The 17960-nt window shown below is 43.3% G+C and overlaps 1 protein-coding gene across 1 annotated transcript in view; it reads right to left on the reverse strand.

Moving 5' to 3' along the window:
- Positions 1 to 17960, reverse strand: part of ZYG11B (zyg-11 family member B, cell cycle regulator) — a 78150-nt gene that overhangs the window by 32093 nt on the left and 28097 nt on the right. Inside the window, exons 3-5 of the mRNA XM_008265236.4 lie at positions 13653 to 14407; positions 6265 to 6405; positions 3890 to 4066 (exon numbers count right to left, since the gene is read on the reverse strand). Of these exons, the coding sequence (XP_008263458.1) occupies positions 3890 to 4066; positions 6265 to 6405; positions 13653 to 14407 (1073 nt within the window). The remainder of the gene's footprint in view (positions 1 to 3889; positions 4067 to 6264; positions 6406 to 13652; positions 14408 to 17960) is intronic.

Raw genomic sequence — 17960 nt, forward strand, 5'->3', positions numbered from 1 at the left:
CCTTCTCTCTGTATCTCTGCCTTTCAAATAAATTAATCTACAAAAAAGAGGGGGGGGCGGTTCTCAGCCAGTTTTGTAGTCACCACAGATAGTCAAAGTGATAAAACAGACCCTGCTGAAGCATCCATTTTCCTCCTCTAAAATCTGAACAGTTGACTGGCAGGTGGGTGACTCTATACTGACTTTCTCCCCAGATAAACAGAAGAATTTATAAGGGATCCATGGAATAAGAGTAGCAATAATGTTAATAATGTGGAAAGCCCATTCCTCCTCCTTTTCTGAAACAAAAAGTTTAATTATTCTTAGATACTGGAAAGGCAGAGAGAGAGAGAAATATTCCATCTGCTATTTCACTCCCCAAATGCCTACAACATCCACGGCTGGGCCAGGCTGAAGCCAGGAGTCCAGAACTCCATCTGGGTCTTCCTTGTGGGTAGCAGGGGTCCAAGCACTTGAGCCATCATCTGTTGTCTCCTAGGATGCATTCGCAGGAAGGTGGATTAGAAGTGCAGGAGCTGGGTCTCGAACCCCACTCCAGTATGGGATGTAGGTATCCCAAGTGGTAGCTTAACCTGCTACACTACATTTTGTGCTTCTGTGTCTGAATTTGCAGAGCTTAGCTCAAGCATACATAGTCTGAGTTCAGTAAGGAGACACTAAGTTTAACTGAACTAACGGCTAAATTGGTAACAGAAGCTTCACTGGATCTGTGGTTTACTGGCCTCTGACATGCAGCACAGGCAGATACAGAAAAAATGAGGACATTTGTTATAATCCTCAAGTTCTGCTCAGCTAGCATTTTGATTTTGAGAACTAGAGCCTGAAGTATGCAAGTGTTGAATTTTTTATGCAGCCATTCACAGATCTAATGCTTTTCTCCTGTGGTGAAGTCTTACCCAGTTTTCATCATGTGACTCAAATGTCATCTCTCCTTTTAAGTCTTGTCTGGTACCTTCATCCATTTACCAATCCAGCCTACAGAATTAATCATTCTCCTCAAGTTGTGTGGCAGCTAGTTCAGTCAGCTGAAGAGAATTTATATAATAGCTTATAATAAATGCAACTTTCTTTTCTTTTTTTTTTTTTTGGACAGGCAGAGTGGACAGTGAGAGAGAGAGACAGAGAGAAAGGTCTTCCTTTGCCGTTGGTTCACCCTCCAATGGCCGCCGCGGTCGGCGCGCTGCGGCCGGCGCACCGCGCTGATCTGATGGCAGGAGCCAGGAGCCAGGTGCTTTTCCTGGTCTCCCATGGGGTGCAGGGCCCAAGCACCTGGGCCATCCTCCACTGCACTCCCTGGCCACAGCAGAGGGCTGGCCTGGAAGAGGGGCAACCGGGACAGAATCCGGCGCCCCGACCGGGACTAGAACCCGGTGTGCCGGCGCCGCTAGGTGGAGGATTAGCCTAGTGAGCCGCGGCGCCGGCCCTGCAACTTTCTGACAGTTGGTGAGTTCCCAGGGGCTATTTTTAATTCAGTAGTTTTAGTATTTTTATTAAATAATAAGTACAGGAAATATCTATATAGTGTATGTTAGCATAAGGCAGTATTTCTCAAACTTTAATGTGTATATAAATCACCTGTTTTATTTATTTGAAATGCAGACTGACAGAGAGGAAGAGAGAGAAAGAAAGAGATCTTCAATCTGCTGGTTCACTCCCCAAATGGCCACAACAGCCAAGGCTGGATCAAGCCAAAGCCAGGAGCCTGGAACAACTCATCCAGTTCTCCCACATAGGTGGTAGGGTCACAAGTACTTGGGCCATCTTCTGCCATTTTCCCAGGTGCACGTCAGGGAGCTGGATTGGAAGTGGAGCAGCTAGGATTCAAATCAGCATTCTGCTAGCATTGCAGGCAGTGGCTTAACCAGCCACAATGGTGGCCTCCCACGTATCTTTATAAAATGATTCAGTAGGTTTGGGGTAGGCCTGAGATTGTATGGTACTAGACAGTTTGCAGGGATCAGCACAGTTGGTTAACAAACACATTTTAGTAACAAGGACATAGGGAATACTAATACAGTGAATAACCTGTGTACCTGCCATGCATTTAAGAAAAAGAATATTTCACCAACAGTACCATCAGCAAACTTAGAGTGTCCTCCTGTATTCCCTCTCACTTCCCCTCAGAGGAACCACTGGCCTGAATTTTGTGTTTAACAGTCCCTCACTATTTTTTCCCTAGCACATAACTTATGTCCTAAATAATGTAATATATAGTAAATATATAACATTTACTAATAATATTTACTATAATATTCAATAATATTTACTATAATAAATGTATATAATTTACTAATATATAGTAAATATATGTGTGCTCTTCTGCAAGTTTTTATACCCATCTTAATTTTTGGAAAGATTTATTCATTTATTTGAAAGAGTTAAAGAGAGGGAGAGGGAGAGGGAGAGAGAGCGATATCTTCCATCCATAGGTTCACTCCCCAAATGGCCACAATAACTAGGGCTGGACCCAGCTGAGGCCAGGAGCCAGAAGCCAGGAGCTTCATCTGCATCTCCCATGAGGGTGCAGGGCCATATTCTGCTGCTTTTGCAGGTGCATTGGCAAGGAGCTGGATCACAAGCAGAATAGTCAGGACTCAAGCCAGCACCCACATAGGATGACGGCACTGCCTACGGCAGCTTAATCCACTGAACCACAGCACTGGTTCCTAAACCCAGTTTAGAATCAGGATTGATCTAGGTTGTAGTCTGGAATTGTAATTCACTCATCACTCACTGCTGATGGACAGTTGTGCTTCTAATTTGTTGTCATTACACATAGTACTATTGTGAATATTCGTTTTTAAAATATCTGACTTTATTGATATAATTTCCATGCTAAGTGGTCCACCTATCTAAAGTGAACAACTCAAGGGTTTTAATATGTGCAGAGTTATGCAGCCATCACCACAATCAATTTTAAAATATTTTGATCACCCTAAAAAGATACCTCTCTATCCATTACAGTCACTCCCCATCCGTACTTCCCAATCTTGTCTATTTGCGTCATCTCTCATTTTTATCTTAATTGTTTGTCAGTAAAATTTCAAAAGTTTTAATATGTTCAAGTAATCAATGCCTGGCATTGTTGATCTTCTCCAATCCAACGGCACATCTATCTTTTATTTCAAAAGTTTTTACTACCATCTTTATTATTTTCTTTCTTCTACTTTCTTTGGGCTTATTTTCTTGTTGCTCTGTACCACATGCAGATTTATTTATAGCTCCCTTTTACTAAGACTTTATCCCATAGGGAAGGGAGTCATAGCTCTTTTCTAGGGATCTGTCTTCCACCCACCCAACTTCCAGAGACCTTGAATTTAAACCAGAGTCTACATTTCACTGACTTGGTAACTGCCCTCAGTAAGGAAGCTGGCTTTCATGACCCAGCCACCAATCTGGGCTACCATCTTTACTTAGCTTTAGGTATTTTTTAGTAACTTGCCACCTCACTGCTCAATTTTGTAAGGCTTACAAAAATAATTCAAACACCATTTTTAATATTCTCCTGAGGACAGAACAGGTTGTATGGCTCACTGTATAGCTGGAAGAGGAAGACACATCCATGTTCATTTCTGTATGCTAGCTTATGACAGTGTCTAGCCCAGAGGGGATCCTCCATGCCTGTTTGCTAAATTTATTGTACACTCAAGATCTGGGTGGAAGAGGAGTCTCATGTGGCTTGCACTGTAAATCCAGTGTAGGGATTTAACTGCTTTTAGATGGGACCGTACTCTTTAATCATCCTACACTAAGACCACAAATTAACTACAGCCCCCAAGGGAATTTGCATTTCCAGCCCTTGTCTATTAAATTCAAATGTATGGAGGTAGAAGATGAGTAGGAGGACACACTTAAAGGACTACTTGAATGGGAATTTATATATGCTTACCTGCTGGTGATTGGGAAAATGCTCCATGGCCTTGAGCAGCAAATGGGTCACATCAGCCAGGAGTCGAACAGGCATTCCTACAGCAAGATCTTGCTTGGTTAAGTTAAATACACAGGCGCTTGCAGCCAGTTGCACTGGCAAGTTCATAGGGTGGTTTCTCATCCCAGTAACTACAAGCTGAAAGAAAAAAATGAATGCTATTAATTCACCTTATAAACATAAGCGCCCTTCACAGAACAATATTATTTTGTTGATTATCACAATTTCAAAGATACATATGTTTTTCTCACATGCAGTTCGTACAACATAGCAGTTACTCACAGATGGTTCCTGGCTGAGCTGGTATCCAGTTGGTCATATCTAGAGATTTTTCTCTAAAGCTAATGAATCATTTCTACACAGGTACTCATCTCTGTATTTTACTGAGTTTGAACAGTGCCTGCTGTATGGAAGGCAGTGAATAAATCCTCACCAACGTGTACAGAATAAACCAGTGGTGAACTTCACTCTGGGTTCTCAACCTTCATTTCCTTGAGAACATCCCTAAAGTCAGCATGCCTAAATTCCATTGACTTCCCCAAGGCCTAGACAAACATTTTGCACCTTTTCCTGTTTCCTCAAACCCTAAACAAATACTCCCCCTTTCTTCCTATCTGCTGAAGACTGCTTCTGCCTACACTAAGAGAACTGAAGCACCCAGGAAGAAACTTCAGATTTTAGCGATGACAGGATTCCCCTCAGCAGCGTGCGCGCCTGCCTGCCTATTACCACGATGGATCTTTTGGGCTCCTCTTTACAATTTAATCCCAACATTTATTTGCTAGATCATTCCTTTATTGTCTCCTCCTCTTGTCTTCAGCTGTTCTCTTCCCTCACTTCTACAGCTTGTTTTTATTCTGTATTGGATCATTCATGTCCGCAGAATCACATTCACATACAAAGAAAGCTATTTCTCCCATCTTGAAAAACAAAACAAAGCCCTCTTTTAATCCCACTTCTTCAGCCAATTACCACCTTTTTTCTTTGTCTCCCTTTGCAGCAAAACTCTTTGTAAGAATTGCCTGTATTTAATTTCTCTGTGAGTCATTCTCTGAATGAGTATTTCAGATCAGGGCTAGAGATCTAGTCCTTTGTTGCTCTGGTTTATAATAACTAAAAACAAACAAACAAAAAAAATGCATATACCAAGTATCCTCTGGTATGTGGGAGGGAGTGACAGGTGTTATAGATAATATCCTAGGGACCGAAATGGACCTGGTTCCTGTCCAAGCACCTCATTCTCAAAATTTTTAAGATATCCAGGAGGTCAAATCAGTTCTGGTTCTGCCACTGACTTACTCATCTCACAAACCTTCAGATTCACCATCTGTAAAATAGAAGACAGAACCTATCTCTTGCAATTGTGACCAAATATACTTAGACTCACCAGTTTTGAAAAATTAGATGTACATAAGAATACTCTTGGGAGTTTATAATGCAGATTCCTGTGCCCCATCTAGCCCTACTAAATCTGAATTTATTGGAGTGGGGTTCACAAATAGGCTTTTGAGGTAGCGGTTGGAGTCCCGGCTGCTCCTCCTCCGATCCAGCTCTCTGCTGATGCACCTGGGAAAGCAGCGGAAAATGGCTTGGGCCCCTAAACCCACGTGGGAGAGAGAGAAGCTCCTGGCTCCTGGCTCCTGGCTCCTGGCTTCGGATCAGCCATCTGGGGAGTGAACCAGTGGATGAAAGATCTTTCTGTCTCTCTCTCTTTCTCTCTCTGTAACTGCTTTCAAGTAAATAAATAAATCTTTTTTAAAAAATAACCTTTTTAAAATAAGCAATATCCAAGACTGCTAGTGGTCAAAGGGCCACATTTCCACAAACACCACCCTAAGGGATCAATAAGATGAAAAGTCTCCTTTCTTGTCCTTCTAAAGCTGTCTTGGTTAAAATATCTTAATTGGGGGATAACATGTATCAGTTAAAAAAATACAGATGGTTCATAAATGATGTGAAAAAATGCTTATGGAATTCCAGTATTGCATTTCTAAAAATATCCCACATGGGAAGCAATATAGAGTTAATATACAATAAAGTGCCCTGATTCCATCCCACACTTCCATTATCTACTACAGCAGGTGGCAAAATGTAGCAGTCACTGGTTTTAGGGAGTCAAATATGCACAGGAACACATCTGTACTGCTTAATGAGACTACTGTGAAACTCCAGTAATACTGTGCAACTGTTTTCTCTCTCGAGGATAATAACAAATCACAGATTATCAATCCTATTATAAATAAAAACCAAAGGCTAAATGCAAATACTCTTCACAAAATCATCACTTATCCAGGAAGATAATTACAAAAATTTCATAATAAGTTGCTTGTTCTTACCTTTAAAATTTCTGGCTTTGTCTTTTCCATCACATGAGTCAGGCTAAAAAGGTGAAAGAGAGCTTCCCGGACAAAGAACGCTCGTTCACTGTACCGCTTCAGGGCTTCTGCAATCTGAGTTTCATTGGCTTCTCCAGACACCTTGAAGGCAGCCAGAAGATTAGCTTTTAGAATTCTTTTCAATCCTTTTAACTCTATCTAATACAGTATAGAAGACGGCGTCCAGAACTGCTATTATAATGTGTGAAACAAATGGAAACTATTACTTTCAGCCCATCCAGAATAGTTCATCTAGAGGTGTATGTGTCCTAAAAAGATGTATTAGATGGCTCTTAACCTAGCACGAACCTATAGGTAAAATTCTTCTATATCATACCTAAAATAAATCTCAAGATAGTTAACATTATTTATAAGGCCTTACCACGTAATTAGGCTCCAACTTCCTTTTACGATAACCCTGTTCCTCCAGCTTCCAATGTTACGACTACAATGGCCTGTTTGGCTGATCTTTCAGTAAGCTGAGTTCTTTTCAGTGAAAAGACCATTACATGTAATATACTCTCTGAATGAAAGCGGCCTACTTTATACTCGTATTTCCTAATTCAAGTTAAACACTTCTTTAGAGAGGATTTCCCAAGCTCTGGCATTATGGCACACTGGGTTAAGACACCACTTGCAACACCAGCATCCCACAAAAGCGCTGGTTCAAGTCCTGGATGCTCTACTTCCGATCCAGCTCCCTGCTCGTGTGCCTGGGAAAGCAGAGGAGGGTGGCCCAGCCCCACCCAACCCCAGTCATTACAGCAATTTTGGGAGTGAACCAGCAGGTGGAAAACCTTTCTCTCTGTCTCTCCCTATCTCTGTAACTCTGCCTTTCAAGTAAATAAGTAAGTAAAACAAAATTAAGTAAGGGTCCACATAGTGGTGAAGTGGTTAACACCAGCATCCCACATAGGCACTGGTTCATATCTCAACTGCTCCACTTCCAATCCAGCTCCTTGCTAATGACCTGGAAAAAGCAGCAGAAGATGGCCCAAGTACTTGGGGGCCCTTCACCCACACGGGAGACCCAGCTGAAGCTCCTGGCTCCTGGCTTTTTTCTTTGGCTTGGCCCAGCCCTGGATGCTGTGGCCATTTAGGGAGTGAACCAGTGGATGGAAGACCTGTCTCTCTTCTCTCTATAATTCTACCTTTCAAATAAATAAATAAATCTTAAAAAAAAAAGAAAAAAAACAGAGAAGACTGGCCCAGGGACCTAGATCAGGTATGCCTGAAACATGTCATTCACAGCTGCCGTCATAATCCTCCCACTAGACTGACCTTTTCCATGCTGTACCCCAATAGCTAGAATTGTTCTTAGCTCAGAATACGTACTCAATAAGCATTCATCACATAAGCGTATTCATTAATCTTCCTGGATTTACCCATTAAGAGGTTCTGTTCAAAATTAAGTCTGTCCAGGAATTTCCCATTCACACAGATCAGTGTGCTTACCTTTACACTGTGGTTCTTGTCCTATTGTGTAACCAAATAGAATAGGAAGTAGCTCTTTATGAAAGCAACTCAACTAGGAAGTGAAAATGAAGTAACTAAAATAACCCCCAGTGGACTGATGGATGCAGGTATTGAGCACCAGTAACTCTAACATCACAGGAAAGAGAAACAACCAGGTATTATTTATATACATCCTAATGTAAGAGCACAACACATGAAGGTCTTACAAAAGGGAGCAAACATTAGTCTGTTTAAGCCTCCAAATCCAGCTACTAATTTGCAGAAAATACAAAGAAATATGTGTCATGAGTGTACAATCAGCAAAATCCAAGCTGAGCAAAGCTCTACAGGTCAAAAGGACTGGATACTTCAACAGACAAATTTTACAAGAAAAGGGAAGGAACCGAGGAGGAACCTGTAAACTAAGATACTCGAAAGTCATGCCAAATTTTTTTAATGGGCAAGACTGGAGCAGGTCTTTTGCCTAAGAGTTGATGCTTGTTAACACTCACATCCCAGATTAGAGGCCTAGGTACAACTCCAGGCTCCAGACCTGGACTCCAGCTTCCTGCTAACGCAGACCCTAGGAAGAAGCAATGATGACTCAAGTAATTGAAGTAGTTGGGTTCCTGCCGTGTATGTGGGAGACCAGGATTGAGTCCCTGGCTGCTGGCTTTGCACCCCGCCAACCTCACTTCCACCCTTGGTGTTACAGACATTTCAGGAGTGAACAAGTGATGGCAGTCTCTTCCCCCCGACACACCCAAAACAAATTCCCACTTCTGATCCAGCTCCCTGCTAGTGTGCCTGGGAAAGCAGCAGAAGTACTTGTGTTCCTGCATCCAAGTGGGAGACCTGGATGGAGTTCTGGGCTCCTAACTTAGGCCTGGCCAACCCCTGGAGATTGCAGGCATTTGGGGAGTGAACCAGCAGATGGAAGATCTCTTTGTGTCTCTCTCTGTAACTCTACCTTTGAAATAAATAAATAAATAAATATTTATTCTAAAAAATCTTGAGACATAATTTTCATCAAGGGGAAATTTAGTTTTTTGTGACAATAGCATTATATAAGGTAAAACAAAAACATGTATCAACTGGTAACTAAGTTTTATATGAACACCTTGTACTCAGATTGTCACTGTGCAGCTTTAAGAGAAGGACTGCATATGGCTGACATTGCAGCAGCTGTTATGATAGCTACAGAAGCCCAAGAGAAACCAGACTTTAGTACTGAGGTCCACCAAGTGACACTGGGGCACACACTGAGAATTATAAGATTGCAGATGTAACAATGGAAGTTTTAGTTTGTATTCATGCATATATACATACATACAAATTGACTTCGACTGCATATTCACATATACAAATGGTTACTGAATAATAAAAATTTTCAATTTATGCAGTCTTTTTTAAATCACACCCTACACTTTTTCTTATAGATTCAGAAAGACACTGACATGTGAAATAAAAAAGATCATAAGAGGGAAAACATACAACAATAACTTCAGTCAGGCTTCATTCATCCACATTTGCTTGGCTCCAATATCTTTTATAAATCTCTTATTTGAAATCAGCTTCCAGTTACCTTTGAGTGTAAAATTTAAAAACTTAACCATTAAATTAAGCCTATTAATATTTAATAAGTACATTAAAATTAACACATATCTTAAGGACAGATTTTATTATAGCACTCTGTACATAACTCTGTTACAGCATTTCTTACATTGGACTGAAGTTCTTTTTAAATGTGTCAATTTCCTGGGCCAGCACTGTGACGTAGCAGGAAAAGCCACTGCCTGCAATGCCAGCATCCTATACGGGCACCAGTTGGTGTCTCGGCTGCTCTGCTGCCAATCCAGCTCCCTGTTAATGGTCTGGGAAAAGCAGCAGAGGATGGTCCAAGTGCTTGGGCCCCTGCTACTCAAATGGGAGAACTGGAAGAAGCTCCTGGCTCTTGGCTTCATCCTGGCCCAGCCCTGGTCATTGCAGCCATCTGGGGAGTAAACCAGCAGATGAAAAATTTCTCTCTGTCTGTCTCCCCCTCTCTCTCTCTAACTCTGACTTTCAAATAAATAAAATAAATCTTAAAAAAGATTTTTTTTTCTGTTTCCTCTCATTAGACTGGAATTCCTCAAGACCAGGGATACTCAGACTTTTTTTTTTTTTAACTTTAATTAATTAATTAATTTGAAAGGCAGGTCAGGAAAGAGAGATTGATCTTTAATCACTGGTTTATTCCCCAAATGTCCACAACAGCCAGGGCTGGATCAGGTGGAAGCCAGGAGCCAGGAACTCCATCCTGGTGTCCCACATAGTGGTAAGTACACAAATACTTGAGCCATCATTTGGCTACCTTTGTAGGCTCATTAGCAGGAACCTAGATTGGAAGCAGAGTAGCCAGGACTCAAACTGGTACTCTGTTATAGGATGTAGGCATTGCAAGTGGCAACTTAACCCGTTGTGCCACAATGCTGACCCCTCAGATATCTTTTAAATAAAAGTACTGATTTTTTTTTTTTTTTTTTTGACAGGCAGAGTGGACAGTGAGAGAGAGAGACAGAGAGAAAGGTCTTCCTTTGCTGTTGGTTCACCCTCCAGTGGCCGCTGCGGCCAGTGCGCTGTGGCTGGCGCACTGCGCTGATCCGAAGGCAGGAGCCAGGTGTTATCCTGGTCTCCCATGCAGGTGCAGGGCCCAAGCACTTGGGCCATCCTCCACTGCACTCCCGGGCCACAGCAGAGAGCTGGACTGGAAGAGGAGCGACCGGGACAGAATCCGGCGCCCCGACCGGGACTAGAACCTGGTGTGCCGGTGCCACAGGCGGAGGATTAGCCTATGGAGCCGCAGCGCTGGCCAAAGTACTGAATTTTTTAAATATAAATAAAATTTTTTAAATAAAAGTACTGAATTTTTTTAAGATTTATTTATTTAAAATGCAGAGTTGCAGAGTGAGAGATATCTTCCATCCACTGGTTCACTCCCCAGATGGCTGCAATGGCTGGGGCTGGGGCTGGGCCTGTGCCAGGACAAAGCCAGGAGCCTGAAATGCCACCTGGGTCTCCCATGTCCTTGGATGCAGGGGCCCAAGGACTGAAGTGTGAAACAGTTCAACATTTAGAGGCCTGGAAGATAAGGACAAACCAATAAAGAAAAATAAGGCTGAATAGAAAGAAATGAGGGACAAATGAGCCAAGTAAGATATCCCGGCAATTAAGTAAAAATAATGACTTTGAGGAGGAGGGCAAGATCAACTGTGTCAAATAAGATGAAGACTGAGAATAACATTGATTGTCAATGATTCTCAGAAGCTGAGAGCCACAGCTTGGTAGATAAGGTAGTCAGCAATTATATGAATCCTAGTGTGGAGAGGCAGAAGGTTCAGGAAACTGAGGGTGACACAGGAAAAAAATTGGGCAGGAAAATAGCAATGACACAGTTAGAAATTCTATGGTAAGAAAACTGAGGGGAAAGGCTAGTACTAGGACAGTCGAGTAGAGCCAGTGTGATGTAGTAGATAAAGACAGGCTACAGAATCACCGTCTAAAGTCCAAGAGAAGGCTCTAACCAGCTGGCTGTGACCCTTAACAAAGCCATCTCCCTCTGCTCAGGACAATAATACCTCCCTCACACAGTTAGGAAACCAAAATAAATAATGTAAACAAAAGTGCAATAAACAAATTTGTTCTTATAACTGTTGCCAGAGTGCCACGTAAATACCAGGGAGTTACACTATTTCTTGTATTCTTTAGGATGGCTTAAAAAGCAGAGGTCCATGGAACCAAAATCCCAATGAAAACTAAAGCATCCCAACACAGTACTGAGATAATCATTTCAGACGAGGTTTTCTTTTTCCTTTTTTAAATCTATATTTATTTGAAAGGCAGAGTAACCGAGAGAGACAGAGATCTTCCATCTACTGCTTTACTCCCCGAAATGCCAGCAGCAGTGGGGGCTGGGCAGGGCCGAACCTCATCCAGGTCTCCCATGTTGATGGCAGGTACCCAAGTACTTGGGGCCATGGTCTACTGCCTCCCTGGTGCATTAGCGGGAATCTGGATCAGGAGCAGAGGAACTGGAACTGGAACTGGCATTCTGATAAGGGACACAGGTCCTAAGGGGTGGCTTAACCCAGTGCACCACAGCTCCCACCCCAGACAAGGTTTATACTAACCATGCTACTAAGATGTGGCAATCTCCACTCCTATTCTTTAACATGTCTTATTTTTCAACTGTCAGACTGGTAATCAAGCAAATTAAAAGGAACATCAATTTTTATGCATAACTGAATAAAGGGCAACATTCCAATGATCCTTATTTTTAACAAAATATTTAAAAAAAATGATTCTCAGGGTGGGTGTCTGATCTGGTAGTGAGGATGCCTCTTGGGACACCCACATCCCATATCAGAGTTTGAGTCATGAACCTGTTCCTGATTCCAGTTTCCTGCTAACGGGCACCCTTGGAGGCAGCATGTAATGGCTCAAATACTTAGGTCCTTGCCACCCACGTGGGAGACCCAGACGGGGTCCTGGCACCACCTTCAGCCAGGCCCAGCCCCTGCTTTTGGAGGCACCTGGAAATGGACCAGCAGATGGGAGGTTTCTATCTCTTTTTGTCTTTCTGCCTACCAAACAATTTTTAATCAAACTTTAAATTTTAAAGGTATTCTCAATTTTGGTTGGATATTGCAGTCCCCTTGGTACCCCTTCCCTTCCTACCCGACTTGGCCTCTATACATACTATTCTCTCTGCCTACAATGCTGTCTGCCAAGACAGTCACACTGAGATCTCCATTCAGTCATTTGTTCCTCAGAGAAGCCTTAAACTAAGTCAGGTCTCAGTAAACACGCTCATTTACAGTATTGTGTTTGTCTAAATCCTTAGTCTACATATAGTTTTAAAAACTATAGCTTGGGGCCAGCGTTGCGGCACAGCGGGTTAAGGCCCCAGCCTGCGATGCCGGTATCCCGTATGGATGCTGGTTTGGATCGTGGCTAATCCTCCTCCAATCCAGCTCTCTACTATGGCCTGGGAGAGCAGTGGGGGATGGCCCAAATCCTTGGGCCCCTGCACCCATATGGGAGACCTGGAGGAGGCTTCTGGCTTCGGATCGGCGGAGCTCCAGCCGTTGCAGTCATTTGGAGTGTACCAGCGGAATGGAGGACCTCTTTCTCTCTGACTCTACCTCTCTCTCTGTGACTCTACCTTTTAAATAAATAAAATAATTCTTAAAAAAAAAACCCACTATAGTTTATAAAGTGTGTATATTACATATTATATATCAGTAAATACATATAAATATAAAAATGTGTTTGTGACGGTATCACTGCCATTCCTATTAGACTAAGCTATGGAGGTACAGCCTGTGTAATTTATCTTTGAATCTTAAGCTGTAACAAATCCAACTGATGTTTGTTCATCTAAGTTTAAACCATTAGACATCAGAAATCTTAAGCAAAATTTTACCATTTCCATAGTAGAGATCTCAGAGAACTTGATTTCCCGTTAGGTATACAATTCAAAGGATCTCTGGATTCTCAAGTGATCCCCTTGAAACAATGTATTCAATGGTTCAAAATATTGAAACATCACCATAATATCTGTTGTTTACCCAGGACATACTCCCCGAGCTGCACTTTATGTATGCAATTAATCTTCAGAAGAATTCTGCAAGCTAAGAATGCTATCTCTTTTACAAAAAGGAAACAGAAACTCATATCAGCTTGCTCTGGGTCATGAAGCAAGTAAGCTGGGATTTAATTAGAACTGAACCCAAGCAGGCATTTCTGCTGTGCCATGTCCTGTGACATTATTATTATTATTATTATTAGACATTCATTTCAACAGAATCTCATGTAACTAAGACTCTGGTCAGCTTGACAAAATAAAGTCTAACCTTCAAATGTCCTTCGCCTGTGAGGAATTCAGAGTAACCAGCATCAGTGGCCAGCAAACCTACAAACTGCATGCTGGGCCGTTGTTGTATAAAGGCTTCCACAGCTTTATCTGTCACGTGCTTTCTCCCAGAAACGTCCAAGGAGACAAGGTTGGGTAGGATGTCCTTTTGTTCTAGCAAGCGGAGAGCTATGTCTGATGTAAACTGTTTATCATCTGAGATATCTAGGTGATTCAGATACTTCAGCTCCCGAACAACATCCAGTATCTGGGTGGTTGTCATTTTTAAGCATTTCAAGTGGTGCATGGTTAAAGACTTGAGTCGGTCTTTGCAGGCCAGCAGAGCAGTGATGTCTGTGATGGAGGTGTTAGAAATGTCCAGGCTCTCTAATCTTGGCAACGAGGCCACCTCAGCCAGGTCTTCATTGTAAAAGAGGACATTGGTGATGCTTAAAGCGCGAAGGCCAGAAAGCCGACTGAAGCACCGCTCGTAGGGGTCCTCGAGGGAGAGCGTTAGCGAGTTCAGCACGAGGCACTGGAGATTTTGCTGGATCCACTTGTTACTGCCAAGCCCACTGATAATGTCTGTAATGGTGATGTCAGCGTTCACACCTGTGGCATCAAGTTCCACTAACTTGTGGTGGCAGAAGGCTTTCCGGAAAGCAACAGCTGAGATCTTTGCTTTGCGAATGCACGCTCGCTTTAAACGCATCTGGTTGCCCCTAAAAATACCCACGGTTCCATCATTCAGTAGACCTGGAGAAAACAAACAGCATTTTAACTTCAGGAGAAGATTAAAGACTTAAAATTTCCATCATACTTTCTGCTTCCAAAACACTCCCATGTTCTAGTATCGCATTTGATAATCACAACAATTCAGTCAGGATATCGTGACAATTTATAAATAGATAAGTCAGGGTTCAGAAAGCAGCTTTAAAAAACCACAGAGCCAGCAAGAGGCAGAATCAAGACGGTAGACATCACTGATGAACCGCTAACACCTGGCTCTCGTTGCCTACTATTATAAACAGACAGCTACATTTCCCAGGCCTCTCCTGGAGTTAGATAAGGCCATATGTCTAGTTCTAGCCAATGGGCTGGAGCTAAAGCCCTCAAGAGCCAGTGCATGACTTTCCATGCTATCTTCAGCTATGACAAGTGAGGCTTCCAGTTCTACAGCACATATCAGGATCCTAGGGTGACTATGGAGGAGAGCTCGCTATGGACTTGCAGAATTTATATAGCATAAATTAGATATAAACCTTGTACGAATGTATAAGATGTGTTACCGCTGGCGCCGCAGCTCAATAGGCTAATCCTCCACCTAGTGGCGCAGGCACACCGGGTTCTAGTCCCGGTCAGGGTGCCGGATTCTGTCCCGGTTGCCCCTCTTCCAGGCCAGCTCTCTGCTGTGGCCCGGGAAGGCAGTGGAGGATGGCCCAAGTGCTTGGGCCATCTGCTGCTGCTTTCCCAGGTGCATTAGCAGGGAGCTGGATCAGAAGTGGAGCAGCTGGGACTTAACCCACTCTACCACAACACTGGCCCCAAAGCCTATTCTTTAAATGCACTATACCACATTATTCTACACATATAATCAATATTTTTAAAGCATATATAATACTTACAATTCATTATTCAACCACTAGCTAGATAGGAAACTTTATTAAAGGAATTTAGTGGTTATAGGTTATAGCCTTCTCCATATCAGATGAATGCAAAGTGGACACAGTAACTTCGTGAAGTCCCTTAGAGATCTGCCTCTATGTCTACCAATTGATAATGCTATATGGAGTAGCCAGGATTCAAACTGACACTCATATGGGATGACAACGCTGTAGGCAGCAGCTTTCCCACTATGCCACAGCACCAGCACCTGTACTTTTTTTTTTTTTTTTTAAGATTTATTTATCTATTTGAAAGTCAAAGTTACTACAGAGAGAAGGAGACACAGAGAGATCTTCCATCTACTGGTTCACTCCCAGCTGGCCACAACAAATCCAGGAGCTTCATTCGGGTCTCCCCCCTGGGTGGCAGGGGCTCAAACATTTGAGCCATCTTTCACTGTTTTTCCCAGGCCATTAGCAGAGAGCTGGATCAGAGGTGAAGCAGACAGGAAACAAACTGGTGCTCATATGGGATGCCAGGGTCACAGGTCGCAGCTTTACACACTGTGCCACAACACCAGCCCTTATGTCAGCACTACTAATGTAGACACAAAGAAAAATGAGATGTTTCAGTACTTGAAGAATTTATAATTCCATGATGTAAAAAAAGAAAAAAAAAAGATACAGCCAACCATAATATGCCAGTATTGAGTGCAAAGTACACAAAAGCAAAAAGAAGGAAGTAATTCACTAATTCACCATGACTGGAGATGTGAAAAAGATTCCTTGGAAAAGCAGATCTTTGATTGAGGCCTTCAAAGATGGAGACAGGAGGGGAGGGATATTGAAGGCAGAATGTACAGCATAAATAAAGGCTTACAGACGGGAAAATGCATCACACGGTCAGCAGAGGGCAGGCAGTGCTGGCTACAGCCTGGCAGAGGAAGCACACAGGGAAGGACCTGGATACGAAGGGGAAGGTGGTTTCTGGAGATGTGAGTATGCAAATTGGGAGGCAAGTAATGAGGCTGAGAAGGTAAGTTTTGGCTAAATCACTCTGAAAGGTAAAGAGAAGAAAGACTAGCTACAGACCGTGGGACCCAAGGAACGGCACACTGGAGTTCCCGGTGGTGGTGGTTCTCCTGGTCCTATATCCCAGACCTACAGTTGAAGAAGCCAGCTACCCAGGAACTCCAGTGGGAACAGACCAACAAAAGCTCCCCCAAAACGTGCACACTCCAGTCAAAGTACCAGGAAAGGAGCAGCCCCGCAAGACAGGAAGCTTTTAGGTAACTGCTGCTCCATGCTCTACTTCAGCCAAAAAGTTGTCATCCCACTCCTCCCATGCCAGCAAATGCCAAGGGCAGCCTCGATTTGCACCATCAGTAAGCTGTAACTACCTGCCAGTTCCCCACGTGGGAAGCTCAAGGCAGGCTGAGTGGAGCACTAGGACCAAGCCCTCCCCTGTGACACCAGGAGTTACCATCTGAGGAACCTGGCCTTTCACACCCAAGCAGCAGTGCGGGTCTCCACTCCCTCCCTCCTCATGGGAAGTCAGGACTTTCACAACCGCCCACCAGTAATGAGGCCACCTTCTTCCAATGCAGTGAAGTGGAGAGCAGCTGGGAGTCAGGAATGATGGCTTCACGCCCTTCTCAGCTGAGGAGCACAGTCCTCGTAGGGAATCAGAATTTCATCCCCTGTACAGCAGGCACGAGGCCCCACCTCGGGTGTCAGCCAAAGCCAAGGAGGGCGCAGTCTGTGAGCAAGGAGGCTGTCCCCTGCCTTCCACGGCTGGAGTGCTGTCAGAAGCACATACACACACGAGTCTCCTACCATCCAGAATATCCGGGTTTCAACCAAAATCCCTCATCACACCAAGACTAAAAAGACAATCAGTAGATGCTAACACAGAACAGAAATGTTAAAATTATTCTACAGAAGTCTTAAAGGAACCCTCATAAAAATGCAGACAACATTTTCAAAAGTGAGCAATTACAAACACAAGTGAAACACAGAAAGCCTCAGCAAGGAAATAAAAGATAAAGGACCAAATGGAAATTTTCAAACTGAAAACATAATAGTTGAGCTCAAACCAAATTGAGGAAAGAAACCAGTGAACTAGGGGCCGGCGCTGTGGTGTAGTAGACTAAGTCTCTGCCTGCAGTGCCACCAGCCCATATGGATGCTGGTTCATGTCCTGGCTGCTCCTCTTCCAAGGCAGATCTCTGCTTATGGCCTGGGAATGCAGTGGAGAATGGCCCAAGTGCTTGGGCCCCTGCACCCACGTGGGAGACCTGGAAGAAGTTCCTGGTTCCTGGCTTCCAATCAGCCCAGCACCGGCTGTTGCAGCCATTTGGAGAGTCAACCAGCATGTGGAAGACCTCTCTCTCTCTCTGCTTGGGACAACTGCATCCCTATTAGAACGCCTAGTCTGAATCCTGGTTACTCTGTTTCCAATCCAGCTTCCAGCTAATGCACTTGGGAGGCAGTGGATGATGTCCCAAGTGCTTGAGTCACTGCCTCCCACATGGGAGACCTGGATGGAGTTCCTGTCTCCAGCTTGCCTCGGTCCTGGCTGTGGGCATTTGGGGAATGAACTAAATGAAAGATAGCTCTTTTCTGTCCTCCAAATAAATAAATATTTTTAAAATAAAATAAATATATATATATATATTTACAACTGTATTTTAAGCAGGAAAGAG

Source organism: Oryctolagus cuniculus, chromosome 7 (assembly GCF_964237555.1).
Source record: "Oryctolagus cuniculus chromosome 7, mOryCun1.1, whole genome shotgun sequence".
Classification (NCBI taxonomy): Eukaryota; Metazoa; Chordata; class Mammalia; order Lagomorpha; family Leporidae; genus Oryctolagus; species Oryctolagus cuniculus.